This window comes from Podarcis filfolensis (genome assembly GCF_964270895.1).
Source record: "Podarcis filfolensis genome assembly, chromosome: 4".
NCBI lineage: Eukaryota > Metazoa > Chordata > Lepidosauria > Squamata > Lacertidae > Podarcis > Podarcis filfolensis.
The window spans coordinates 86,073,081-86,098,904 of NC_139607.1; the positions used below are offsets into that span (position 1 = coordinate 86,073,081).

The 25,824-nt window shown below is 43.0% G+C and overlaps 1 protein-coding gene across 3 annotated transcripts in view; it reads right to left on the bottom strand.

The window, feature by feature from the left end:
- Positions 1–25,824, bottom strand: part of CNTN5 (contactin 5) — a 669,997-nt gene that overhangs the window by 327,111 nt on the left and 317,062 nt on the right. For all 3 annotated transcript variants that reach the window (XM_083609589.1, XM_083609587.1, XM_083609588.1), the window contains exon 3: positions 20,661–20,791. In XM_083609589.1, coding sequence (XP_083465715.1) covers positions 20,661–20,715 — 55 coding nt within the window. In that variant the 5' untranslated portion in view covers positions 20,716–20,791. The remainder of the gene's footprint in view (positions 1–20,660; positions 20,792–25,824) is intronic.

The following is a 25,824-nucleotide window of genomic DNA, read 5'->3' on the forward strand; positions in this document are numbered from 1 at the left end:
AAAATGTTCGGAAACCAAATCATGGCTTCTGATTGGCTACAGGAAGCTCCTGCAGCCAATCAGAAGCTGCGGAAGCCACGGATGTTTGGCTTCCAAAAAATAGCTCAGGTTAACCTGAGGTACCACTTTAGCTAATAGGGCCTCCCGCTGCTGCTGCACGATTTCTGTTCTCATCCTGAAGCAAAGTTCTTAACCTGAGGTACTATTTCTGGGTTAGTGGAGTCTGTAACCTGAAGCGTCTGTAACCTGAAGCATCTGTAATCCGAGGTACCGCTGTAGTACAAATGTTCACCATCATCATCAATACCCCCCCCCTTGTTCCTGATATAAATCTCCACTCACTCCTTCTTCCCTGGTGAGAGGAAAACACATTTTGTGGGTCGCTTCAGGTGGCAAAATGTCTTGGCTCAGCCCTGATAGGCAGACAGCTTTTGCCTCAGCATCTCCATATCTGTATAGGAAGTCCTTGCCTCAGAATTACTCTCTGAGGTGTCTGAGGATGGAGGCATGATGGCTAATATCAACAGTTTTTAAGAGCAGTAAATTTGGGGTGGTGGTGTTAGCACCTCTGCCCATTTTTGCACTTTCAGGGACCAGGTTTAAAGGGCCACCTTATCATTGCATCTAATGAATTACAGACCATTTAGTATTTATTAAAAAATATGTATAATGAATACCACTGTATTTCAATGATACAGATCATATGGCTCCCAGGGCAGAAAAAGAATGCTGATCAATGGCTGTTGGCTAGGTTTTGAGAAAAGAGTATTCTGATTATATCCTTAGGCATTCGCACATACTTATTTAACTGAACTGTGCCATAGATATCTTAATAATAAAAAATAAATAAATATTGGTGACTTTTAAAGTAGATCACAAATTCATTGTTATGCCTCTATTTTTTATTTTGATACCACAAAATTTCCATTAATAGCATGCTGGGAGAACTAGGAATAGTTTTTATTTTATTTTATTTTTTGTAATTTTACAGTTTCTCATTTCTTAACCATCAGGCAAGCACCGTGAGTGCCATGATTAATTCTGTGTCTTTAGTAAAGCTTATCTCCCTAGAGACAGGGCGATAAATTATTTACAGTGCTATATATTTTGCACAGATGAGTAATATTTCTATTTGATATCTCTAAATACTAGCAGGGATTGAACAGCTTCTGGAAACCAGCTGCTGAAGTTGCTCTCATCCTAAAGTGGGGACTGCTCTCTGCAAATCAGCTGTTTCGTTAGGGGGTTCAACATGACAGACCCTCCAAATAACAATTTGGAACCTCGGATACTCTCCTGTCTTAGTTTTCAGACATTGGCTGATTGGCACTTCCTGGGTTGTTTTGGGGATCAAACACATTAAATGGCATGCAGTCAAACCAACTGTAAAATTCTGCTCTTACTGAAGCTTTGAACTGGGCACCTGAGCACTTGCAAACTGGTCAGAGTTGGGCAACCCTAGGCAGGCAGCAGGTAGCGATAGTGAAATCTGCCTGTCTATGCAACTGGCAACCAAAATTGTTAAGTTGTGGGTGAACATATCAGACGACACAGCGATTCTTCAAACAGCTCTTGTTTATTCACAGGCCAGAACAGAACTGAACTGAAGGGTTCAGCCAGCCTGTTTATATAGAGCTCCTGTACAACGTAACTGTAACAACTTTCTGAAACTATCCAATCACTGAACGTCACTTTCAATCCCTTATTTGCATATGTGGACCTGAGTGAAAACTATCTACAGTATCCCCCTGCTGGCCCAGGGTGAGAACTTCAGTACATAACAAAAATGATCAAGGGGGATGGAGCGAGTCCCTTCTGAAGGAAGTTTCCAGCGTTTGGGACATCTTGGTTTAGAGAAAAGGCAAGCAAGAGGTGACATAATAGAAGTTTATAAAAGTATGCGGGGCACGGAGACAGAAAAGTTTTTCCTCTCTCCCTCTCATAACGTAGAACTTCACATCCTCCAACATGTTGAGTCCCAAAACTGGGACAGATGTCTTCCCTTCTGTGCTCCCACGCAAGTCATGTGACCTGTACAAAATCACGGGGCCCCAAAGACATGCTTTTTTGTGGGAGCTGTGTGCTCTAACACAAAGCACGGTGCCCCAAAACACACATTTTGGGCCTCGCGTGAGATAGCAGGTCCGAATAAGCGCTTTTTGAGGGGATGAGATCACAGCACAAAATGGTGGCACCCAAAATGGCCACTGTGCCCTCATGTGGGGGAAAAACAAGGATGTCCTGGTTTTACTGTGACACCTGCAGGGTATGGAATTTTTGGACACCCAATAAAGAATGTTAGAAGATTCAGGACAGATAAAATAAGAGTAGTATTTCATGCAACATGGTTAAATTATGGAACTTGCTTCCACAAGAGGTGGCGATGCTCAGGGTCGGATTTAGGTTTGATGGGGCCCTAAGCTACTGAAGGTAATTGGGTCCTTTATATGTCCAGCAGTCCTTTGTCAACAACAAATTGTCACTGTTTTTGTGTTGAATATATGCTATATATGGTAATTTGAATATATGCTATATGGTAATTTATGGACCTAATAGCTATCTAAAGCCATTTGCACATAACAAAACACTGTTGCTGTATGTAGGTTTTATTTCATTTGTTTTTTATCTTATATTTTGGAAATGTACATCCAGTGGTTTTTTCCTTTAATTTTTTTTTGAGGGGCCAACATCTTCTGATGTTCTTCTGACCATTGGGAGGAGCACTCCAGAGGCAGGGAGCTTCATCACACAAAGACCAAGACCTCAATTTCACTGCCTTTGAATGGGGAAAGGAAACTTGAGAAAGTTTCTTTCTACCAGCTTTAGTAGTATTGTATACCTGACGGCAGCTTGGTATTGACCGTGATTTTCCCTCCTCCTACAGTGGAAGATTAGCTGGCACATTAAATACGTTGACTTTAGAAATGTCAAAAAAGACAGTAATTTGAATGTACCACAGAGCAATTAATGAGCTGACTTGGGCAAAAGAAAATATTTTGAATGTGAAGAAAATTGAGGCTTAATAAGATCTTAGCAATGACTCTTCAAGCAGGTAAGGAAATTAGACCATCTTCCAATTACAGTTCTTGAATCTCCAGCAAAAGTAGAATTTCATTTTTATTTAATCATAACTAATATAGCATTTTGCCCTTTCTGGAATTTTTTGATTATCTAGCACAAATATAAAATGTAAATAGCCAAAGACTAAGCAGCTGTTCCATGAAAAAAGAATAATGACAATGTCTTATAGCTTTTTGTGTCTGTACGGAATGGATTTTAAATTAGATTTATTTATTTATTTATTACTGATCTTCGTCTAAATTTGGAGGGCCAAATTCATTACCCAGCTGTTCTTGAAATGTGATTTGGGAACAGCTTCTGCTCACAGTGGCCTTAACATGCATGTAACATTCAACAAGTACGCAGTATGTGAGCCTATGCGCACAGTAGTTGAGTCGTACAAATCAGTACACCCCTTCACACAACCACTTGTGCATGTGCAAATAGCAGCTTGTAGATCGGTGTGATGTGCAAAGAAGCCTTATGTGTGGGTTTTAGGAGGGGTAATGGATGTACTTTTCTAGTTGTCTCTCTAAAGCCAGCATTAGAACAGGGCACAAAACCACAGATCTTTCTACTCCGGTTGAAAACTGCAAATTAAAAATAAATTCTGGTGGGCTGTTTTAATGGGGGGACGGGGGGCATTTACACAATTGTGCAATTCTGCATGTGTGTGTGTTTGTGTGTGCGCGTGCGCACACACACACACACATTATTTCCAGGGCATTGGTGTGAGGATGGACTAGTTCGAACCAATGAATGAGTAAAGAAAAGTTATTTTAGGGGGCAATCCTATGGCAAGGTCTACAAGGATGGGGAGCTTATGATGTAGTACAGGCACGTCCAACTCCCAAGAGACTACGATCTACTATCCGTATATATATATAAAAAACTGGCAGTGATCTATCCATTGTCACTGGAGAGAGGAGGAGCATGATTTTTTAGGGGGGAGCACCCAGAGTTGTTGAGCTTTCGGGAGTGGGGAATGACAAAAAACGCTCAGCAGAAAACCCAGCACTGACAATCACATGCAGCGCTTAATAATAATAATAATAATAATAATAATAATAATAATAATAATAATTTATTTATACCCCTCCCATCTGGCTGGGTTTCCCCAGCCACTCTGGGCGGCTTCCAAACAAATATTAAAAACAATACAGCGTCAGACATTAAAAACTTCCCTAAACGGGGCTGCCTTCAGGTCTCTTCTAAAAATTGTGTAGCTCTTTATCTCCTTGACATCTGACAGGAGGGCGTTCCACAGGGCAGGTGCCACTACCAAGAAGGCCCTCTGCCTGGTTCCCTGTAACCTCACTTCTCGCAGTGAGGGAACCGCCAGAAGGCCCTCAGCACTGGACCTCAGCAAACATTCTGTTTGCTGCCTTGACCAGCTTTCACTGCTGCTGCGGTGCCAGCGAAGGGACCTAGCGCTGGGGGCAGGGGGCGGCGACATTCCTAGCCCACGATCAAACAGGATCCTGCTATCTACCATGATCACCCAGGTGATCTACCTGTCGATCACGGTCAACCAGTTGGACATGTCTGATGTAGTGAATCTGCAGCTCAGTTGGGTGCTTCCATCGCAGCATGAAGTTCACAGCCTTTGCTCAGTCAAAGATGTTCCAGCGCAACTTGTTCATCTCAGCACAGCCAGGGCTCAGCCTGGTTGAAGGACATTCCTGGGGTGAGGTGAGGATGGCACCAGAGAGGAGGGACATAGGCTGTGCAGTTCAGTCAGGCAACCTGATCGCTATTTGAAAGGTTTGTTTTCCCTCTGCCAGACTTAGGCGGAAGCAGCTGCTGAACAGGGTTTGGATCTGGGACTCAGCTATACAGCTGCAAATACAGTGGTACCTCAGGTTAAGTACTTAATTTGTTCCGGAGGTCCGTTCTTAACCTGAAACTGTTCTTATCCTGAAGCACCACTTTAGCTAATGGGGCCTCCCGCGCCGACAGAGCACAATTTCTGTTCTCATCCTGAAGCAAAGTTCTTAACCTGAGGTACTATTTCTGGGTTAGCGGAGTCTGTAACCTGAAGCGTATGTAACCTGAAGCGTATGTTACCCAAGGTACCACTGTAAAAAGTTTTTAGTGTGTTTTAATTGCAATATACAATGTGACAATGGATGATGGTGGTGAGTCCTATGAAAAATTCAATGTATTTTTAAAAATGCTTTTTCAAAAAGCATTTTCAGAACTTTTTTTATACATGTGTAGATTCTACCTGGGAGTAACTTTGTGCTAGCTTAATTTTCACCAGCTTGCTTTATGCCAGCTTCTTCTCCATCGGATTGCTCCCTGAGTGTGTAGGAGGTAAAGGGCAGAAAAAGGAGCTTGAATCGTCTGTCACCAGGCATGAAAAATCGTCAAAGTATTCTGAAACCGTTTAATCTTGGTTAAATCAATTTTATTTTGGAGCTAAATAAACACACCTCCATAAAAATGATGGTCCCGACATTATTAGTTCCCCAGGGCACTCCAGTAACCAAGTTCAGTAAAACTGAACTGAAGCAGAATCTTGCATGCATTACTAATCCCAACTCACTTAGAGCTGCTACTTTGTTCTGTGATGTGCAAAGTGGCCTGTTCTTTGATGTGGTGTGGTCTCGACTCCTCTATGCACTACGCTGGAGACATCTAAAGGGCTAGATTTGGCCTCCGGGCTTTATATTTGCCACCCCTGGTCCAAATCTTCATAATTCTGCCAATAGGTCTATTGCCGAATTCTAATTTTATTCACACAAACATGACCTTCATTGTACGAAGATAATTGGTACCATGATTTAAGACAGCAAGTCTATTATTTGGATTCTGAACTGTCTTTTTTTGACTGGTTAATGCAACAGGGATTTATTACAGTGATAGAGCAAACCAGATTTATGAAAGCAACAATTTCCTATGTTCTTTCTATCCCTTTCTTTCTTGATATGGATATAATTTAATCTTATCATACTTTTTTATCTTTCCATTAAGTCGGAGATTTAAAGATGTAGCCCCACCAACCCCAGGAGTCAAGAAGAGCTTTTTCCATCTTCTTCTGTCTGAGACAACTTTTATGAGTTGCTGCTTCGTCTTAAATCTCTCTCTGTTGTGACTGTGGAGTGTTCTCTGCATTTGTCTTTGTGAAATTATATTTCTTGGCTAATCAGAGTTCTTGGGAAGGGGGAAATACTTTACATCTCTGAAATCAGCACGCAGAGGCAGACGTTGCTTTTGGATATTTGAAAAACAGCCTTCTCCAACCTAGTGTCCGCTAGATGTTTTTGGACTGCACCTCCCATCATCCCTCAGCATTGCCCATGGTAGCAGGAGCTGATGGGAAATGTAGTCCATCCTTGACAGTGCTGGGTTAAAGAAGGCTTATACAGAGTTTCTGACGCACAAGCTGCTGTGTTAATTCCAGTGGGGGTAAAAGTTCTATGGATGTCTTCCATCGCATGTGCTGATGTGCTTGCCATGGAATTATACTGAATATTGATCCAGAGTAGATTCCACATTGCAGGATTCCCAAGAAAACAGACCAGAGTCAATTAGATTTCATCCAGCAGAGCTTTACTGTTGTTGTGCTCATGTTCTTCTTGTGAGGTTGAGACATCTGGCTGGCCACTGTGAGAACATGATGTTGGACTAGGGACACAGCTACATTAGTAAAAAAAAAGCCACCAGCGTTTTGAATGCATTATAAACATGCAACACCAGATGGCGCTGGAGAGCAAAAAAATTTTTTAATCGATTTTCCATAGTGTTTTTTTCTTTTGTTATAAGGGGTTAATTTCTGGGTTGTTTATAGTAGTTTTTTCCCTGTGTGTAGATCCACCCTAGGTGTAGCTTTGGCCAGAAACATCATGGTCCTTCTACTGTTCGTATGCTTGATGTATTGTAAATAATGATCTCTGTCCTCAGTGGGGATCACTTCCTAGAAAGTGTTTTTCGGATTGCAGCTTTAGTCCCTGGGAGTTGATCTTTTGTGCTTTCCGAAGGGTTTCCAGTTGCTTCTGTTTAACTTGATTCTCTGACAGTGACATGATTGCAGACGCTTTTGACTGCTTGTTTTGCATCTGCTCTTGCTAACATTCACTGGCTGGCCAAGATCTTTCCCTTAGATTACAGACAGAGTATATATTTTTTCCCCAGGATTGCAGGTAGTATGATAGAAATGTATTGTTCCCTGTGGTGCATATACTCATTTGTTCTGTCCCACTGTCATCTCGGATCAAACTGGTCCGACAGTCTTTTGAAGCGCTACACATAAACCTATGAATAAAGATAAAAATCTGGGTACACCACAGAGAACGAGAGCTCTTTTGCAAGACTCGCAATTGTCTTTTGATAGTCTATTTTCATCGTAGGGGGGCTTTTGTGCCCCTCTGGCAGTGATCCACTGGGTTGGAGCAATATCTCTGATACGAAGAGCCTGTTTGATCAAGCCAATGACATATCTACTCCAGCATCCTGTTCTCACAGTCGCCAATCAGATGCCTGGGGAAATCCTGCAAACTACGGATGCGTGCAGCAGCATCCTACCCACCTGTGATTCCCAAAAACAAGTATTTAGAGGAATGCCGCCTCTGACAGTGGAGGTGGAACATAGCCATTGTGCCTAGTAACCACTGATAGCTTACTTTTGTTTCTCAATTTGACAGTTTTACATATATATATATTTAATGTAATGTGGTATTTTATGCATTGTGACTCGCAGTTATTTTCATTGATCATAGTTCAGTAATTATTTGTTGTCATTGTTAAGAGTGAATTTCTGCTTAATTATTATTTGCTGGTGTTTTGAGAGTTAATTTTATTGTGTACCGTTATGTTCTAATAAATTATTGACTATTACTTTATTTGACATAAAGTCATTCTGTTTTAAAGTTATGTTTTATCATGACTTTTTGTTTTGGATTAGGTTTATACTATGGTGTGTGTTCTTTGTTGTGTATTTTGCTGCAGTAAAACTGCCTTGCATATAGTATTATAGAAAGTCGGTATACAAACTAAAAGTGAAATGAAATGAAAATATCCTCCGTGATTTTGCCTAATCCTTTTTTAAAGCCGTCCAGGTGAGCAGTTTGGAGTGTGTAGGAGTGAGTTCCATAGTTTAACTGCATGCTGTGTGAGGAAGTAATTTCTTTTGCCTGTCCTGAATATTCCAACGTTCAGCATCATTGGATGCCCATGGACTCTGTTGTTACAAGAGAGGGATAAAAGCTTCTCTAGTCTCTTCCTCCATGTCATGCCATGCCACTTGTCTTTTCTCTAAAGTCTGAAGTGGTGTGGCTCTTCCTCAAGTGTCCTTATTTTCCAGGAACAATCCCGGATTTACAGAATCTGCCCCAGTTTCTGATTTGATCCAGGAAAGTCCCACGTTTCCTTAGGACGTCCCTATTTTTATTTGAGAAATGGTGGAGGATATGGAGTTATCCAACCCCCCGCCGTCTGAAGGCAGCCTGGTATAGGGAAGGTTTTAAAAAATGTTTCATGTTTTTATTATGTTTTTATAAATGTTGGAATGTGTCCAGAGTGGCTGGGGCAACCCAGTCAGATGGGCAGGGTATAAATACAGTGGTACCTCTGGTTGCGAATGGGATCTGTTCCAGAGCCCTGTTCACAACCTGAGCAGAATGCAACCCGTGTCTGCGCGTGCGCAGGTCACGATTTACCGCTTCTGCACATGACGTCATTTTGAGCATCTGCACATGCACGAGTGGCGAAACCTGGAAGTAACCCTTTCTGGTACAGTGGTACCTCGGGTTAAGTACTTAATTCGTTCCAGAGGTCCATTCTTAACCTGAAACTGTTCTTAACTTGAAGCACCACTTTAGCTAATGGGGCCTCCAGCTGCTGCCGCACCGCCGGAGCATGATTTCTGTTCTCATCCTGAAGCAAAGTTCTTAACCCGATGTACTATTTCTGGGTTAGTGGAGTCTGTAACCTGAAGCATATGTAACCCGAGGTACCACTGTACTTCCAGGTCGCAGTGGAATACAACCTGAAAATGCTCAACCTGAAGCAAACGCAACACGAGGGATGACTGTAATAAAATTCATTTCTCCCCATTTTCATCGGAGAAATGGGGTATGGGGGAGTTCAGTGCCCCTCCCCCCGGTTCACTGAATCACATGTTTTCCTCCATGTAGACATGGAGGAGAGGAAGAACTTATTGATACGATCACAATGGCACAGTGTAAAGGGTTGCAATGGAACATATGAGAGTAAGTTGATACAATCAAGAATCTATGAAGTCTACTCTTTTAAAGGGAGGCTTTCTCTGAGATACAGGCAGCTGTGCTGCCAAGAGGAATTAAATGCTTAGGATGCGCACTGTTCAGGATTATCAGGCCTTTTCACACTGCTGCGTTTAATGGGGGGAAAGCTACCCATCACAGCACTCTGCTGAGCAACACAGTTACTAGACACAGTATTTTAAGGAGCAAAGTGAGAGCCCAGCCTCCCACAGCACTAGCTCTGAAGAATAGAAGCATACTTATCCAGACAGAGCAGTAAACTAACATTCTCCACTTTATTTACCTCTGTGGATCTCAGAACGGTGCCTGGTTAGATCAAACATAGCTTAATCAAGGAAATGTGCCAAAAATCATCCAGTTAAAAGCCATGCGAGGGCTTTCTTTCTTTTACCTGTTTATGTCTCAAGTACAGCATCTCCGATAAATGTATGTTTAATCTTCTAGTTCTACTAAACCAGGGATGGGCAAGTTCTCTCTCTCCCCCTCCCCACCCCAGCCTTTGAGATGCAGTTGGACTCCATTGGGTTGCCCACTGGGCCTGGTAAGATGGAAGGTACGGAGGCCAACAGCAGGGGGAGCCAGAGCCCCATACAGGCAGAGACAACTACTTCTAAGTTCCCCCTCTTGCCTCTCCCTATTGAGTTCCACCGGGATTGAGGAGAAGATGACAGCCAATGCCACCTCCAGGCTGGTTGTAAATAAGAAGGCAGGCAGGTGAGGACTGTCTGAAGGCAGGCTGAGGTTCATGGTGCAGTGTGCCATTCCCTCTAATGGACCAGCCCCCACTTGCTTTGTTGCTATATAGAGCCTTGTTCTCAAGGTAACTCTTTTACCTTTGGTGGAGGGTGACAGGTTAGCAAGGGGTGCAGGGAAGTGTTTTTGAGCATTCAACTGCAATGCTCAAAGAGCTTCCTGCACATCGTGGAGACAGTGGATAGACAAAAGTTTTTCTTCCTCTCTCTCACTAGAACCCATGGACATCCTATGAAGGAAAGAGGATGAAAACAGATACCCCATTCCAGAAGTGCCACCCCCCACTTTGTCTGATATAATGGCTTAAATCAGCTTGGCTCTGTAAACTAGGCCAAGATATGACATCTAAGTTCCTGCAACCAGGAATGGCCATAGAAGGATGAAGACATTTTTCAGGGCAGACATACATTTTTCTCCTCTGCAGCACTTAGGAAAATGAGACCCAGAGATCCTTGGGAAAGGACCAGAGGACTGTTTTTAGCAGCAGGCTACAGAGTCGAAGGGGTCAGGCTTGATGAATTAAAGCAATGACACCTCAGTGCTAGCCCTGAGCTTGAATGCCATCATTTCGTGGTCTGCGCTGAGATGAAAATGGCCTCGCCTATGGTGTGTTTGAACTGCACTTCCTCCAGTTAAATCCTGGCGGCGTTCAGTACAGATTCCAGTTGACACTTCAGCTCCTTTTGGAAGCCGCTCTAAAAACTCAGCTAAGAAAAGGAAGGGCAGCATCGCAAGAAGCTGAGACTGCGGTTGTAAATGTATCACTCTTCTTTTTATCTAGCTCACCACTGGCTTCCTTTATCTTTCTGTATTAAGTTTAAGCTCCTTTATCAATACAAGACTCTCTCTGTGGTCTTGCTTCACCTCTTCTCATTGCTTTCTCTATATTCGCCCCCTCTTAATCTTCATCCCGCTAATACTACTAACCTGTCTAGGGAAAACTCCTTAGGGAGCAATCCTGTACACAGAAGAAGCTGGCACAAAGCAAGCAGGCATAATTTAAGCTGGTGTAGTTACGCCAGAGCCAAACTCCATTCGGCAGCACAGCTACTGCAGGCTGAGCTGATCTAAGCCTGAAAGAGGGAAAGCGGGCCAATTGTGTTTGAGACACACCATCCTTTTCATTGGGTTGACATAATGTCAATAGGCAAGGAGTACCAGAGCAGGGATGCGGGTGGCGCTGTGCGTTAAACCACAGAGCCTAGGACTTGCCGATCAGAAGGTTGGCGGTTCGAATTCCCGCAATGAGGTGAGCACCAGTTGCTCGGTCCCTGCTACTGCCAACCTAGCAGTTCAAAGCACCTCAAAGTGCAAGTAGATAAATAGGTACTGCTCCGGTGGGAAGGTAAACAGTGTTTCCGTGCACTGCTCTGGTTCACCAGAAGCGGCTTAGTCATGCTGGCAACATGACCTGGAAGCTGTACGCTGGCTCTCTCGGCCAATAAAGCGAGATGAGCGCTGCAACCCCAGAGTCGGTCCCGACTGGACCTAATGGTCGGGGTCTCTTTACCTTTACCTTTTACCAGAGGGTAGGTTCTGCCACGCTGAAAGATTGCCTCTTTTGGTACAAGGCCCCCAGTATATTTAGGAGAAAATGGCCCTTCCTTTGTCATCACTGAGATCTTGGAGCAGTCACAGATCGGCATAGCCATCCAAGGGTTTGCCAAAACATTGAACACTTTTTTAAGGCACATGCCTGAATCGTTCAGTTGGCTAGCACGTGGTGCTGATGACGCCAAGGTTGCAGGTTCGATCCCCGTATGGGACAACGGCATATTCCTGCATTGCAGAGGGCTGAATGAGATGATCTTCAGGGTCCCTTCCAACTCTATGATTCTGTGATGGCTTGAGGGAGCTTTCCTATCAAGCCTACCTACCCAATGACAGATGGCCTCATTTCATGAGTGCATTTTCCACTGGACTGGGCAGTGTGTGTCTGTATGTAGAAATTTACATACACTTCATATGCTGAACACAAGGAAAGTGGACAGAAGGAGCATCAAAAGGCAAAGAAACCGACTCTTGCCTGTGGTGGGAGGCATGCATATTGGATGGGGTTTGGTTAATGACTTTTTGATCCTTTAGGCAACAAATTTCTACGCTGGCAGGGAACTGCTAAGGATCTGAATACTGCATGTTGGGCGGGTTTTGGGAGGCAATCAGAGGTTCTCCTGTCAGTTGCGCTCCAAGCCTCCAACTTGCCAGATGGAGGGGAAGGGATTTAATAAGAGAGACGGAAATTCTTTTTCCCATCAGCAGCTGTAGGTCAGAATAGCAGGCAGGGTGCTGAAACTTGCGTTAGTTCTACACGTGTTCATCTCTTAAGGGCAATTTTTGTATTGCTGTATAAGTGGCTTGACCGGCTGTTCAGAGGCGGCCTGCTGTTTCCGATTTACAGCATCCAACTCGGGGGGCCCAGAGCAGATGTCTGTACATGAGGATCCTTGGTCTGAAGAAACTGCTGTGTTTATTTAAAAGCCAGGAGTGGAATAGAGGGCCAAGAGTAGTAAAGTACATTGATTTTATTTTTTAAAAAATTAATGTACTTTTTTTACTTTTTTAATAAGCTTTCTGTCTTTGTTTCTCAATATGATCCTTTTGCATGGTTTTGGATGTATTGTGGTATTTTATGCACTTTGATTTGCTGTCATTTTTTATTGATCATAGTTTAGTAAATAATAATAATAAAAAATAATAATAATAAATGTATTTGCTGTCCATCTGACCGGGTTGCTCCAGCCACTCTGGGTGGCTTCCACCAAATTAAACACATTAAGCACTGTAAAACATCAAACATTAAAAACTTCCCTATATAGGACTGCCTATATAGGCAGAAACAGAAAACAGAAAACATCTGTTTTCTAAAAGTCAGATACTTGTTTATTTCTTTGACATCTGATGGGAGGGTGTTCTACAAGGGGAGCCTGACTACTGAAAAGGCCCATTTTTTTTAATTGTTATTGTTAAGAGTGAGTTTCTATTTAATTGTGAGTTGCTCATACTTTGAGAGTCAATTTTATTATGTGCTTTCATATTCTAACGGATTACAGAATATTACTTTATTTGGTATAAGTTGTTTATTTTAAAGTTATGTTTTTATCATGACTTTTTGCATTGGACTAGATTGTTATAAGGTGTGTGATCTTTGTTGTATATTTTGCAGTTTCTTCTGCTTGCAAACCACCTTGGGGATAGTTATATAGAAAAAGCAGTATACAAATTAAAAGTGAAAATGGAATGAAATTTTCTCTTATGAGCATTCTAAATCTCCATCCTATATCTAACTCCTGGCTTTTAACAAAAACACAAGATCTAAATCCTTTAAAACTTATGGATTTTGCTGATGCTCTGGTAGTTTGGCTTTGTGGGTTATAGAATCATTCGTAGGGATATTGGGAGCTGCCTTATTCCAAGTCAGACTACCAGCCCATCTTGTTTAGTTTAGTCTACACTGACTGACAGCAGCTGTCTGGGCATTTAGACCTCTCCTAGTCCTACCTGAGATGTTGCAGACCCTCCAAGTGCCCCTATTTTCCAGGGACAGTCCAGGATTTACAGACACCATCCCAGTTTCTGATCTGATCCCAGAATGTCCTGCTTTTCCTTAGGATGTCCCTATTTTCATTGGAGAAATGTTGGAGGATATGGAGTTCTGCGACCCTGAGCCAAGGAGCTAAGTAACTAGACAACCTTTGGAAGACATCTGAAGGCAGCCCTGTATAGGGACATTTTTTAACGTTTAATGTTTTATTATGTTTTTATATATGCTCGAAGCTGCCCAGAGTGCCTTGGGCAACCCAGTCAGATGGGCGGAGTATAAATAGTAAAAAAAAATGTGTTGTTGTTGTTGTTAAATAGGGTGTCCCTATCGCGGGTGGCACTGTGGGTTAAACCACAGAGCCTAGGACTTGCCAATCAGAAGGTCGGTGGTTCGAATCCCCGCGATGGGGTGAGCTCCCGTTGCTCGGTCCCTGCTCCTGCCAACATAGCAGTTCGAAAGCACGTCAAAGTGCAAGTAGATAAAGTAGATAAATAGATACCACTCCGGCGGGAAGGTACACGGCGTTTCCGTGAGCTGCTCTGGTTCGCCAGAAGTGGCTTAGTCATGCTGGCCACATGACCTGGAAGCTGTACACCGGCTCCCTCAGCCAATAAAGCGAGATGAGTGCCGCAACCCCAGAATCGTCCGCGACTGGACCTAACAGTCAAAGGTCTCTTTACCTATCTTCGTCAGAGAAACGTTGTAGGGTATGATGTCGGGAATTGAACCAGATGTAAGGCAGATGTTCTACCACTGAACCAAGGCCCTTCTCTCCCCCTCAAAAAAGGTTATTTATTATTATTTTAAAAATTTTAATCCTGCTACAATGTACACCAAGATACCCAATTGGATGAAGATGCATGAAAGGTGTTTTAAAGCATCACGGCAACATTTAGAAAAAATAAGGACATATAAAAACTCAGAAACATTGGTTTAAAAAGGAGAAGAATAGAAAAAGTAGTATTAGAAATGCTATTGCTGCCTCTCCCCATATTGCTGCCTTGGACCATGTGATCATCATCTGAGGCCCTTTGTGCCTCCCCTGCAAGAGGCCTGGAGGGCAGCAACATGAGAATGGGCCTTTTCCGCACCACGCAAAAACATTCCTCTTCTTCCAGGCCTTTGGCTAATTAAACAATCTATGGCATATGGGGAGGGGTATTCTCATTTGTTACTATGTTATGCATTTTTGAATTTTTATATTGTAAACAGCCCTGTGATCTTTGGATGAAGGACAGTATGGGGGGGGAGTGAGATAGAGAAACATGGCCTGCCAATGTACAGTCATACCCTGGGTTACATACCCTTCTGGTTGCGTTTTTTCAGGTTATGGACGTGTCGAAACCTGGAAGTACCGAAACAGGTTACTTCTGGGTTTCGGCGGTTGCACATGTGCAGAAGTGCTGAATCGCAACCCACGCATGTGCACACATAGCACTGCGGGTTGCGAACGTGCTTCCCGCACGGATCACGTTCGCAACCCGAGCATCCAGTGTATTAAGATTCCTGAAAGGATATTGTTATGTACTGAAGTTCTCACCCTGGGCCAGCAGGGGGATACTGTAGATAGTTATGCAAATAAGGGATCGAAAGTGACGTTCAGTGATTGGATAGTTTTAGAAAATTGTTACAGTTACGTTGTACTGGAGCTCTATATAAGCAGGCTGACTGAACCCTTCAGTTCAGTTCTGTTCTGGCCTGTGAATAAACAAGAGCTGTTTGAAGAATCACTGTGTCGTCTGATATGTTCACCCACAACTTAACAGATATAATGCAATCAGAAAAAGTAACACAAGGGCCACCTACTTCCTATTCTGATGTCATCAGGGACAGGAAGTTAGGGATTCAAAAGGTTATGCAGCCTAGGGTCTCCTAACCTTTCGTTCCTTTGCACAATAGAAGAATTTCCCTCCCTTCCCCCAATACTCTCATGACCTCAACATTGAAATGCTGCCTTCAAACACAGGCAGCGATTAGTGTCCACGTCCATTGCACAACAATCCAGAATAGTGCAGTCAAGAATACTGAAAGCTAAAATGCTAAAGCGTCTGGCTTAGTGGACCGTGTGGAACGCAAATCGATAGGAGAAAGCATTTTCAGGCAGGCAAGCGTGGTTCAGTGACTGCGGTAACACAACAACACGTGTGTAATTGTAGAGTAATGTGATCAAATGTCAAAAGGGACAAAGCCAACAGTACATTGTTAGAATTACCTTGACAACCAGCCTGATCCCATCAGCTTTGAATTCAATTACGTTTCAGCCAGGAAAAATATATTCTGTCCCACAAAGCCAACATTTTGGCACATTCTAGCATGACCAATAAGAGAGAATGAGCCGGTGCTATGCAGATACAGTGTAAATTAAGTTTGATTCCTAATGGCAGGGCTTAGCGGGGGATGTTTAATCCACATCCCCCAATAAACCATGCTTACATTCCTCTTCTCCCAGGCCTCTGGCTACTTAAACTCTGGCCTTAAAACTGTATAGGTGGGGGGGGGATATTGTTTTGTTTGCTACTGTGTTATGTATTTTTGTGTTTTTATAGTGTAAACTGCCCTGTGATTTCTGGATGAAGTGGAGAAATAGTATAAATAAATAAATAAATAATCGCATTAAATTTCCAGATTATCAGCAAATGCTGCCATTCCCTACTATGGGACATAGTAAAAACATTACAGCAAAAGCAAAGTCTGTCCTCCATTCTCCTTGACACAGTTCTCCAAAGGCGTTTCTAGCCCCTTCAGGGATCTATGAACTGTATAAACCTACCCACTGAAAGTTCTCCGCCTGTCATCATGATGGGCATTGTGTGTGTGTAAATATATGCACACATATGCATTTACACACAATATCTTCACATTTAAAAAACGATGTATAATAAGCATATTGCTATTCTCAAAGCAGGAAGATATAACAAAATATACATAGACATAGCTATATAAACATGTATCAGGTATCGCTTTTGAATTTATTTTCCAGTAGCTGGATATTTTTCTTGAGTCTTTGTATATTAGTACATCACAAAAGGGTTGTATCCTTCTCCGTTTTCTCCCCTGTGCCCTCTGTGTGCTCTGAACGGTCTCCTACTCCTCCACAACCAGACAACCATTTTGAGGGTCTGCAAGGGCTTGGGGGTGTCAGGAGCAGAAGAGGAAGTTCTGTTGTATGAGCTACAGCAGTTCCCCAACAGCTGAGAAGACCAAGACTTTTGCCATTTTTATTATGAGTCAACTGTCAGTTTGCATTTCTTAGTGCAGAAAGAATTGATCTGATGTGTAGAGATCTTTCCTATTCTAATAAATTCAAGAGAGTTCTGGAAGCTTCTCTGTGTGAAAGAAACAAGCAGAAGGTTCATGATGTTTGGCTTATACCTTCAGAGAAGCTGAGTACAGCTGGTTTAAACTGGTTCTCTTATCTCTTTCAGTCAAGGTCATGCTGAGTAAAGGCCAGAAGGAGCCTGGGTTTCACTTTCTCTTTCCATCTCTCTTCTGGTGTGGTGTTCTGTACATAGTTTGCTTAGTGTTAAGGTTTAGACTTATTAAAAGTTATTGTAAGTTTAAGTCAAGTCTGCTGCAACTGGATTTCTTATGGACAGTGCCTATCCTGGATGTATTGGATTTGTGACCATTATGCTCATTTGCCTTCAGTAGCAGTAAAGCTCTGATGGATGAAATATTAATTGCCTCTGGTCTATTTTGGGGGGGAATCCTGCAACGTGTTTACGTTTTTACTCTACTAAATATACGTTGGGATCTGCTCTGGGTTAATTGTTGTTGTTGTTGTTTAGTCGTGTCCGACTCTTCGTGACCCCATGGACCGGAGCACGCCAGGCACTCCTGTCTTCCGCTGCCTCCCGCAGTTTGGTCAGACTCATGTTTGTAGCTTCGAGAACACTGTCAAGCATCTGGTCCTCTGTCGTCCCCTTCTCCTTGTGCCCTCCATCTTTCCCAGCATCAGGGTCTTTTTCAGGGAGTCTTCTCTTCTCATGAGGTGGCCAAAGTATTGGAGCCTCAGCTTCAGGATCTGTCCTTCCAGTGAGCACTCAGGGCTGATTTCCTTCAGAATGGATAGGTTTGATCTTCTTGCAGTCCATGGGACTCTCAAGAGTCTCCTCCAGCACCATAATTCAAAAGCATCAATTCTTCGGCGATCAGCCTTCTTTATGGTCCAGCTCTCACTTCCATACATCACTACTGGGAAAACCATAGCTTTACTATACGGACCTTTGTTGGCAAGGTGATGTCTCTGCTTTTTAAGATGCTGTCTAGGTTTGCCATCGCCTTTCTCCCAAGGAGCAGGCGTCTTTTAATTTCGTGACTGCTGTCACCATCTGCAGTGATCATGGAGCCCAAGAAAGTAAAATCTCTCACTGCTTCCATTTCTTCCCCTTCTATTTGCCGGGAGGTGATGGGACCAGTGGCCATGATCTTCGTTTTTTTGATGGGTTAATACTGAGTAAAATTTCAATGACATCAACATGGCTGCGGTTGCCATTGGTGTGGCTAGTGGAACATTCCTAGGTACAGAAAGCTGACCTAACGTACGCTGGCTTATGTTCCCCCTATTCCAAACTCCGCTCCAGAGAAATTTGACTTGTGCCACTCTTTTTGCCAGCTAAGTTCCACCGAGTTGTTAGGTCATGAGACCAAGCTGAAAGGGGTGTAGATTACTTGTGCCTCTCCTCACTCTGTGCCCCCTTGCCACACCCCTAGACTCCATCAAATGATTGACAGGTGATTGACAGCCCCACCCACCTGTCAAATTTGCCCCTTGAGGCTAGGATCTGATAAGGATCTGTCTCACAGAACCAAAAGAACCACCGTTTTATAAGGAAAGCTATATTTCTAGTCGTTGCATAACAGATAGCAAGGCATAGTGCAGCAAATTACCTCATGCAAATGTTCAGAATGCGAACGCCATTTGTTGGGGTAAACGTAATGCACGGTAACACTGAAGCAAACATTATTTTTATACAATAATCTTCTTTAGTAAAGCTGCAATAAATCTGGGGATCTAGTCAATGAATTAAATGGGATAACACAGACCTCAGTGAATACCTGGCAGGAATCAATAGGAATTGCAATCTAAAAGGCAGAACAGGTATTTAATTTTAAACAGCATTCCTAGTTGACTGACTAATGCTTCCTGTGTTTTGTGATTCTTCAAAATAACACTCTGATTAGCATTTCATTTCAAATGATGTGCAATATTGTTTTGTAATGCTAATTCCCTTTCTCTCTCTTTTTGACGGTTTATATTTCAAAGGGGCTGTGTCGCCTCCGCTGTATATGGAGTGCAGCCGGTGATAACAATATATGGAATTTCTCAGCCTGAAAAATAAATGATTATGGGCCAAACTACAAGAAACGTTGGAGACCCATGATGGAATTGCCTAATACTTAGCTATTTTTAGCTTAGCCCGTGACCTAAGCATATACCACTGATTTCCCTTCTTTCTGCCTGCATGCTTGGGCCCTATCAGAAATGCTTTGTGGACTACAAATGATAAGGCCATACAAAACATCAGCAGCGGCAATGTATTGTGCTGATCAGTCAAAACATTTATCCTCACTCAGTGGCGTAGCGTGGGGGGTGCAGGGGGGGCGGGCGCACCGGGCGCAACATCTGGGGAGGGCGCGCGCTCGCACTCGCAGCTCTCTGCCCCTACCTGGCTCACTCACTCTTTCTCACTGCAGTGCTGGCTGTGCGAATCCGATCCGAGCCGCCGGGTCGCCGCCCACTGTGTGTGGGGGGTGCCAGGTGTGCCGTGCGGTGCAGAGAGAGAGCTAGGGTTAGGGGGCGCAAATTACTTGCCTTGCTCCAGGTGCTGACAACCCATGCTACGCCACTGTCCCCACTTGTGTAGTAAATAGGCATGCATCTAGTTACTAAGTTAAAAACAGGTGTGCGCAAGGATGAGGAGGTAATGAACAGGAAGGAAGGAACTCTGACGGGATAGAGGTATGAGGAAACTTCACGAAACATTGAGACCCAAATAAAATGAGCGGAGCCCCAGGTTGCATACCTGTGGAACACATCACTTCATTTGAATACATAAACTACTACAGACATCCAACGTGCTCCAAAATTGGCCAAAAACATTACACTTATCATATGTATATGAGAGTCATGCCCTGCGAAGTACTATATTTCTGCAGCTTAATTTTACAAGTATTAATACCTGAGTATTTTTATACAGGTACATGCATTTGTTGCATTATCTGTTTAAGTCAGTAAGTAGTACTGCCCCTTGGGTGGGGCAGTGAGATTACCTAGCGCGGCGCTAAGAGGCAACTGGGTGGCAGAGGTGTACATGACTATCAGACTTTGAAAAGCTGGTATCACTGGATGAGGTTCCTCAATTTTGTTGAATTAATTAAGCTAAGTAGTATTAATTGGATTTTGAATGAAGTTCTAATTAATTTTTAACCGCTTTGAATTGTTCTGTCATCTTAGCGGGTCGTGCAAAATGCTATTTTGAATAATGCTTTGGATAGGGTAGGGGGGCACTGGGCATGTATTTATAGAACCAAGGGGGCTGTGCCCCCCTCAGAGTTTGGGAAACACTGGTTTATGTGCCTGCTATTTTAGTTAATGTGGGATATGCGTAGAATATTACACTCCGTTATAATACTGCATATAACTGTTTGGGTTTTCTTTACCAAACGAGTTCTCTAATTCATGGAGTTTGATAAGAATTAGGAGGGGTGAAATCAATAAAGATATGATTGACACTGAGATTTTCAGAAAGCTTGATCCCTGGAGAAGACAGTACAGGGGGCATTATTATCCTAATTCCTGCATCCCATACTTTTATCCCTACACTAGTTTCCTTGATTGTTGCTTGCCGTTGCCAACTTTGTGCTCATGTTTGCTGTCATGTCTGTGCCTAATAAAGTAACTTCTTTAATTGCACCCTGTTCAATAACTTCTGTTATTTTGATTTCGTATCTGATGTACCCACCCTCTCTCCCCAGCCTAGGGATTGCTTGGTTGATAACGGAGGGGATAGAGATGAAATGAAATACATAACACGGCAGCGTAAGAGTTTTGTACTTACCTGTAAGACAGCTGGTGAGTGACAGAAGCAGGGTGAGTTTCCATGACAACGGCATCGCTCGCCTCGAAGGTCTTACGCCTCCCGTTTGTGTGATTGTTAGCAGCTCGGAGGTTCCTTCATTAAAACGCAGCCTGGTGAAGCAAAACACAGCTCATTGATAAGGATGTTGTCTTCCTTTTTTCTTTGCAAAATGATCACATGCACAAAGAGCTGGCTGCTCCTGCAAGAGTGATGCAGTCCTTAACTTGAGCCAGGGTAGTGAAGTGAATTAGAGTGTAGGACTAAAGGTAATGGACCCCTGGACAGTTAAGTCCAGTCAAAGGAGACTATGGGGTTGCGGCGCTCATCTCACTTTCAGGCCAAGGGAGCCGGCGTTTGTCTGCAGACAGCTTTCCAGGCCATGTGGCCAGCATGACTAAACCGCTTCTGGTGCAATGGGACACCGTGACGGAAACCAGAGCACACGGAAACACTGTTTACCTTCCCGCCACAGTGGTACCTATTTATCTACTTGTACTGGCGTGCTTTCGAACTGCTAGGTTGGCAGGAGCTGGGACAGAGCAACAGGAGCTCACCCTGTCACAGAGATTTGAACCGCCGACCTTCTGATCGGCAAGCCCAAGAGGCTCAGTGGTTTAGACCACAGCCCCCCGCAGGTGTAGGACTAGGACCTGAGAAACCAGGGTTCAAATTCCCACTCAGCCACAAAATTAAAAGTCGGCCTCGGGATCACCTCAGACTCTTAGTCTAACCCATCTCATAGGAGGGTAAAATGGGGTTGGGTTGGGTGTGGGGAACCATGCATGCCACTTTAAGCTCCTTGGAAGGAAAACTGGATAAAAAGTAATGAAAATAAATAAGATCATGAAGATGAGCAGCCTGCAGAAAGCCATTTGATAACAATCAGAACGAGGGCCTTTTCTGTGGTGGTGCCCACTCTCTGGAATACTCTTCTCTCAGAAACAAGGCACTCAGCAATATTTCAGTGCATGCTGAAAACTATTATTATCATTATTAGCCGTGACTTTGGCTGGCCATTGCTGTCTGCCACTGTAGAACTTAAGGTTTTTTGATTGCATGATTTTTCCAGTACTTTTTTTCTGGGGGGACGCAGGGGTACGCATACCCCTAAACATTTTGTGAATCTAAGTTTGGCCTCATTGAAGGGCAGTATTTCAATATGAGTAGGAAAATGAGAGTACCCCCTAAACATTTTTTTAGGGGAAAAACCACTGGATTGTTCTATTTGGAGGTGGTGGTGGTATTTAAGAAAAATGGCAAAAAATAATATAATTACAAAATATAGAAAAACGTTCATTTGTAAGTAATTTCATATTATGCATACACACACACACACACACCAATTACAGCTTTGAAAGCATTATATAACTTCTTAGGCCACACCATAACTTGATGGTATTTAGCTTATACAATAATGTAATTACTATTACATTTTAAGCAGAACGCCCAATTTATATGAGTGAAAATAATACGCAAGGTTGAACAATGACTTGGTATTTTACATTACAATAATTAACAAATGAACTATTGCACTGCATATTTTTTTTGTACACCACCCTGAGTTGCCCGCCTAACAGGTGGAACATAAATATTGTGATGAGTACGTCAAAATAAATATGAAAAAATAAACTTATTTATTTAAGGCACTTACTGAAGAAGATGAGGTAAAAATCACCACATACTTTTGTCCCTTCCCCAGTTGCCTCAGAATATTACAGATGCATCTCTAAACCAACCCCCCACCCCCACCCCCATATTTGCTAGAGTCTGGTCCACAGGATGGAACCACTTTGGGCAGCAGGTGGGGGGTATCAAGTTGATGTGTTTATTTAATTCATTTATGTGTTTATTTAATTCTGTTTATGAATCACTTTACATAAAATATCTCAAAGCAATAAAAAAAACACACAATTCTTCTTGGTGGGTTTTGCAGGACTAGATGGGTCATTGGCCTGATTCAGCAGGCTCTTCTTATCTTCTTATCTCTTTAAAATGTTGGAGTATGGAATGATCCTGTTCAGTGTTCCTGACAGACAGCCATGCCTTGTTCAGGATGCATCATTCCGCTGCGCGCTCTCTCTCTCTCTCTCTCTCATTTTCCCATTCATGGCTCCTCAGAAATAAGAGAATCGGGCAATATGAACCAACCACAGTGTCAGAACATTTTTTAAAATGTGATGCTAGCAGTGATAAGGTGAAAAACAGATCACGATCCCTCAGAGAGGAGGGATTTTCTACATGTGTTGCTAACCATGTGCCTAGAGAATACCATTAGCTTGTCATTAACAACTGAATCTTCATATCTTTGGGCTCTTTTCTGAGAGACCCAACTCTGGTGAGCAACAGCAATCCACCAGCACAGAGGGCATTCTGGCATTTATTTTCAGTTCTGTATATTTGAGATATTGTTTGGTATATTTAGACAGAGGAATAGCTCAAATGCTGTTCAAATTTCTTTTTAAAAAATCTCTTGGTAAATTTCCAGGTTGTTAGCGCAAGAATTGCAGTGGTCACTTAGAAGTCGGTAGTTTTTGATTATAAAAATGCCTTCTGTGTACTATACAAATATTTATTTACTCATTTCAAATGGGGGATTGAAATTACCCAGACCTGCTCTGCCACCTTTCCTTTTTTCCACGCTCACTTGACATTTCTCTGCCATTTCAGATTCTTGCCAGAACTGCAGTAGATGTCCAGCTTAAAAAAAAAAAAGACTTGCAAGCTACTATGTATTTCCTCTTAGTTTCCCCAAATATTTTCTACACCACATTTTTCTCTATGGAGTACACAAGAGGCAGTGCATTAAGAAATTATTCTGTGGGTTTACTCTGAGTAGGACAAGTATAGGCAACAACCTAAGTGGTAAAACTATTCCTGCACTGTACCACTTCAGACACCCTGAAATATCTATATTCCAGGGACAGGCCCTGATTTAGAGAAGCTATACCCCACAACCTCAGATACGCAGATGACACAACCTTGATGACAGAAAGTGAGGAGGAATTGAATAACCTTTTAATGAGGGTGAAAGAGGAGAGCGCAAAATATGGTCTGAAGCTCAACATCGAAAAATCTAAGATCATTGCCACTGGTCCCATCACCTCCTGGCAAATAGAAGGGGAAGAAATGGAGGCAGTGAGAGATTTTTACTTTCCTGGGCTCCATGATCACTGCAGATGGGGACAGCAGTCACAAAATTAAAAAACGCTTGCTTCTTGGGAGAAAAGCAATGACAAAAATGACAAACCTAGACAGCATCTTAAAAAGCAGAGACATCACTTTGCCAACAAAAGTCTGTATAGTTAAAGCCATGGTTTTCCCAGTAGTGATGTATGGAAGTGAGAGCTGGACCATAAAGAAGGCTGATAGCCGAAGAATTGATGCTTTTGAATTATGGTGCTGGAGGAGACTCTTGAGAGTCCCATGGACTGCAAGAAGATCAAACCTATCCATTCTGAAGGAAATCAGCCCTGAGTGCTCACTGGAAGGACAGATCCTGAAGCTGAAGCTCCAATACTTTGGCCACCTCATGAAAAGAGAAGACTCCCTGGAAAAGACCCTGATGTTGGGAAAGATGGAGGGCACAAGGAGAAGGGGACGACAGAGGACCAGATGGTTGACAGTGTTCTCGAAACTACCAGCATGAGTTTGACCAAACTGCGGGAGGCAGTGGAAGACAGGAGTGCCTGGCGTGTTTTGGTCCATGGGGTCACGAAGAGTCGGACACAACTAAACAACTAAACAACAACAATACTCCACACATCTCATTGGGTTGCCCTAGCCACTCTTGGCAGCTTCCAAGATATATAAAAGCATAATAAAACATTAAACATTTAAAAAGCTTCCCTATACAGGGCTGCCTTCAGATGGCTCAGGGGTTGGAAAACTCTATACCCTCCAACATTTCTCCAGTGAAAATAGGGACATCCTAAGGAAAAGTGGGACATTTTGGGATCAGATCCAGAAACCAGGACAGCTTCTCTAAACCAGGGACATCCCTGGAAAATAGGGACACTCGGAGGCTCTGAAGTGGTACAGTGCAGGAACAGTGTTACCACTTTATCTGCCATTTTGATTGAAGTAAGTGTGTGCTTTTAAGAAGGCATGAGTACCTATCACTAAACATTTTACTTAAAAAGCAGCGAAAGATTCTTGTCAGCAGATTCCATGGTAATTATTTTTCTCCCCCAAGGATTTCGCTTTTTGAACATAGGCGGTATGCTCTTATCTTACCAAGGATTTCGGAATTAACGCCCACCCCCTCCCTCACAAAACACACACCTCCAAAAACACCGCTTCACAAAATATTTCAACCTTAACCACTTAGAAACTTGCTTTGGAGCTATGCCCTGTCACTCAAATCCTGCTTTAATTGGGGTTTATACGGCACTTTCAGCTGAATTGCCACTTCCAAAGTATCAGAAGTAACTATGAAGTTTGGCATATAAATTCAAACCCCGACACATTAAATCAGGTCTGCCTGGGACAGGCTCAGTGGCCTGGCTGGTGGAGTAATACAAGCAGAAAAGTTAGGATACCCCAAGGATATTAAGTTTTATGGATTTCTTTTGCATAATAATAGGATTAGAATGAGCTCTGAAGCCCCCTTCTTACTTGTTAAAAGGAGAAATGGCATATCTATTAAACTTTTTTAACCCATTTTTATTCTTATCACTTTACACTGGAGCGGGCAGCTTCATGGAATCAGCCCTTTTAGATGAGGAGGACATAAAATGTGCCTCCCGGCGGTTGAAGAGGGATCGTCATCTGCAACTCAAACGCAGCAAGTAATTTGAGACAAAGGACATTTGTGCTGGAAATGTAGTCCCTTTCTGTCTTGCAGGTTATTGGAAAGGTGAACTTTTGGTGCCAGGGCTGGCCAGCAGGTTTCTTTCCCGAAAATGTTCCAAAAGTTTATTTTGCACCTGCTATAAAAAGATGCAAAATCATTGGGGGAGATAAATTAAGGAGGTGCATTTGCACCTCTCGCTTTGCTGAGCTGCATCAGATGCCTAGTTTTTGCACCACCCAGCAGGCTGCAGGTACGCTGCCCCACTGTGATTGGACCCCTCCTGCAGATGATGTTGAACTCTAGCTTTCATCATCCCCAGCCAGCATGGTCAATCGTGAGTGACGATGGGAG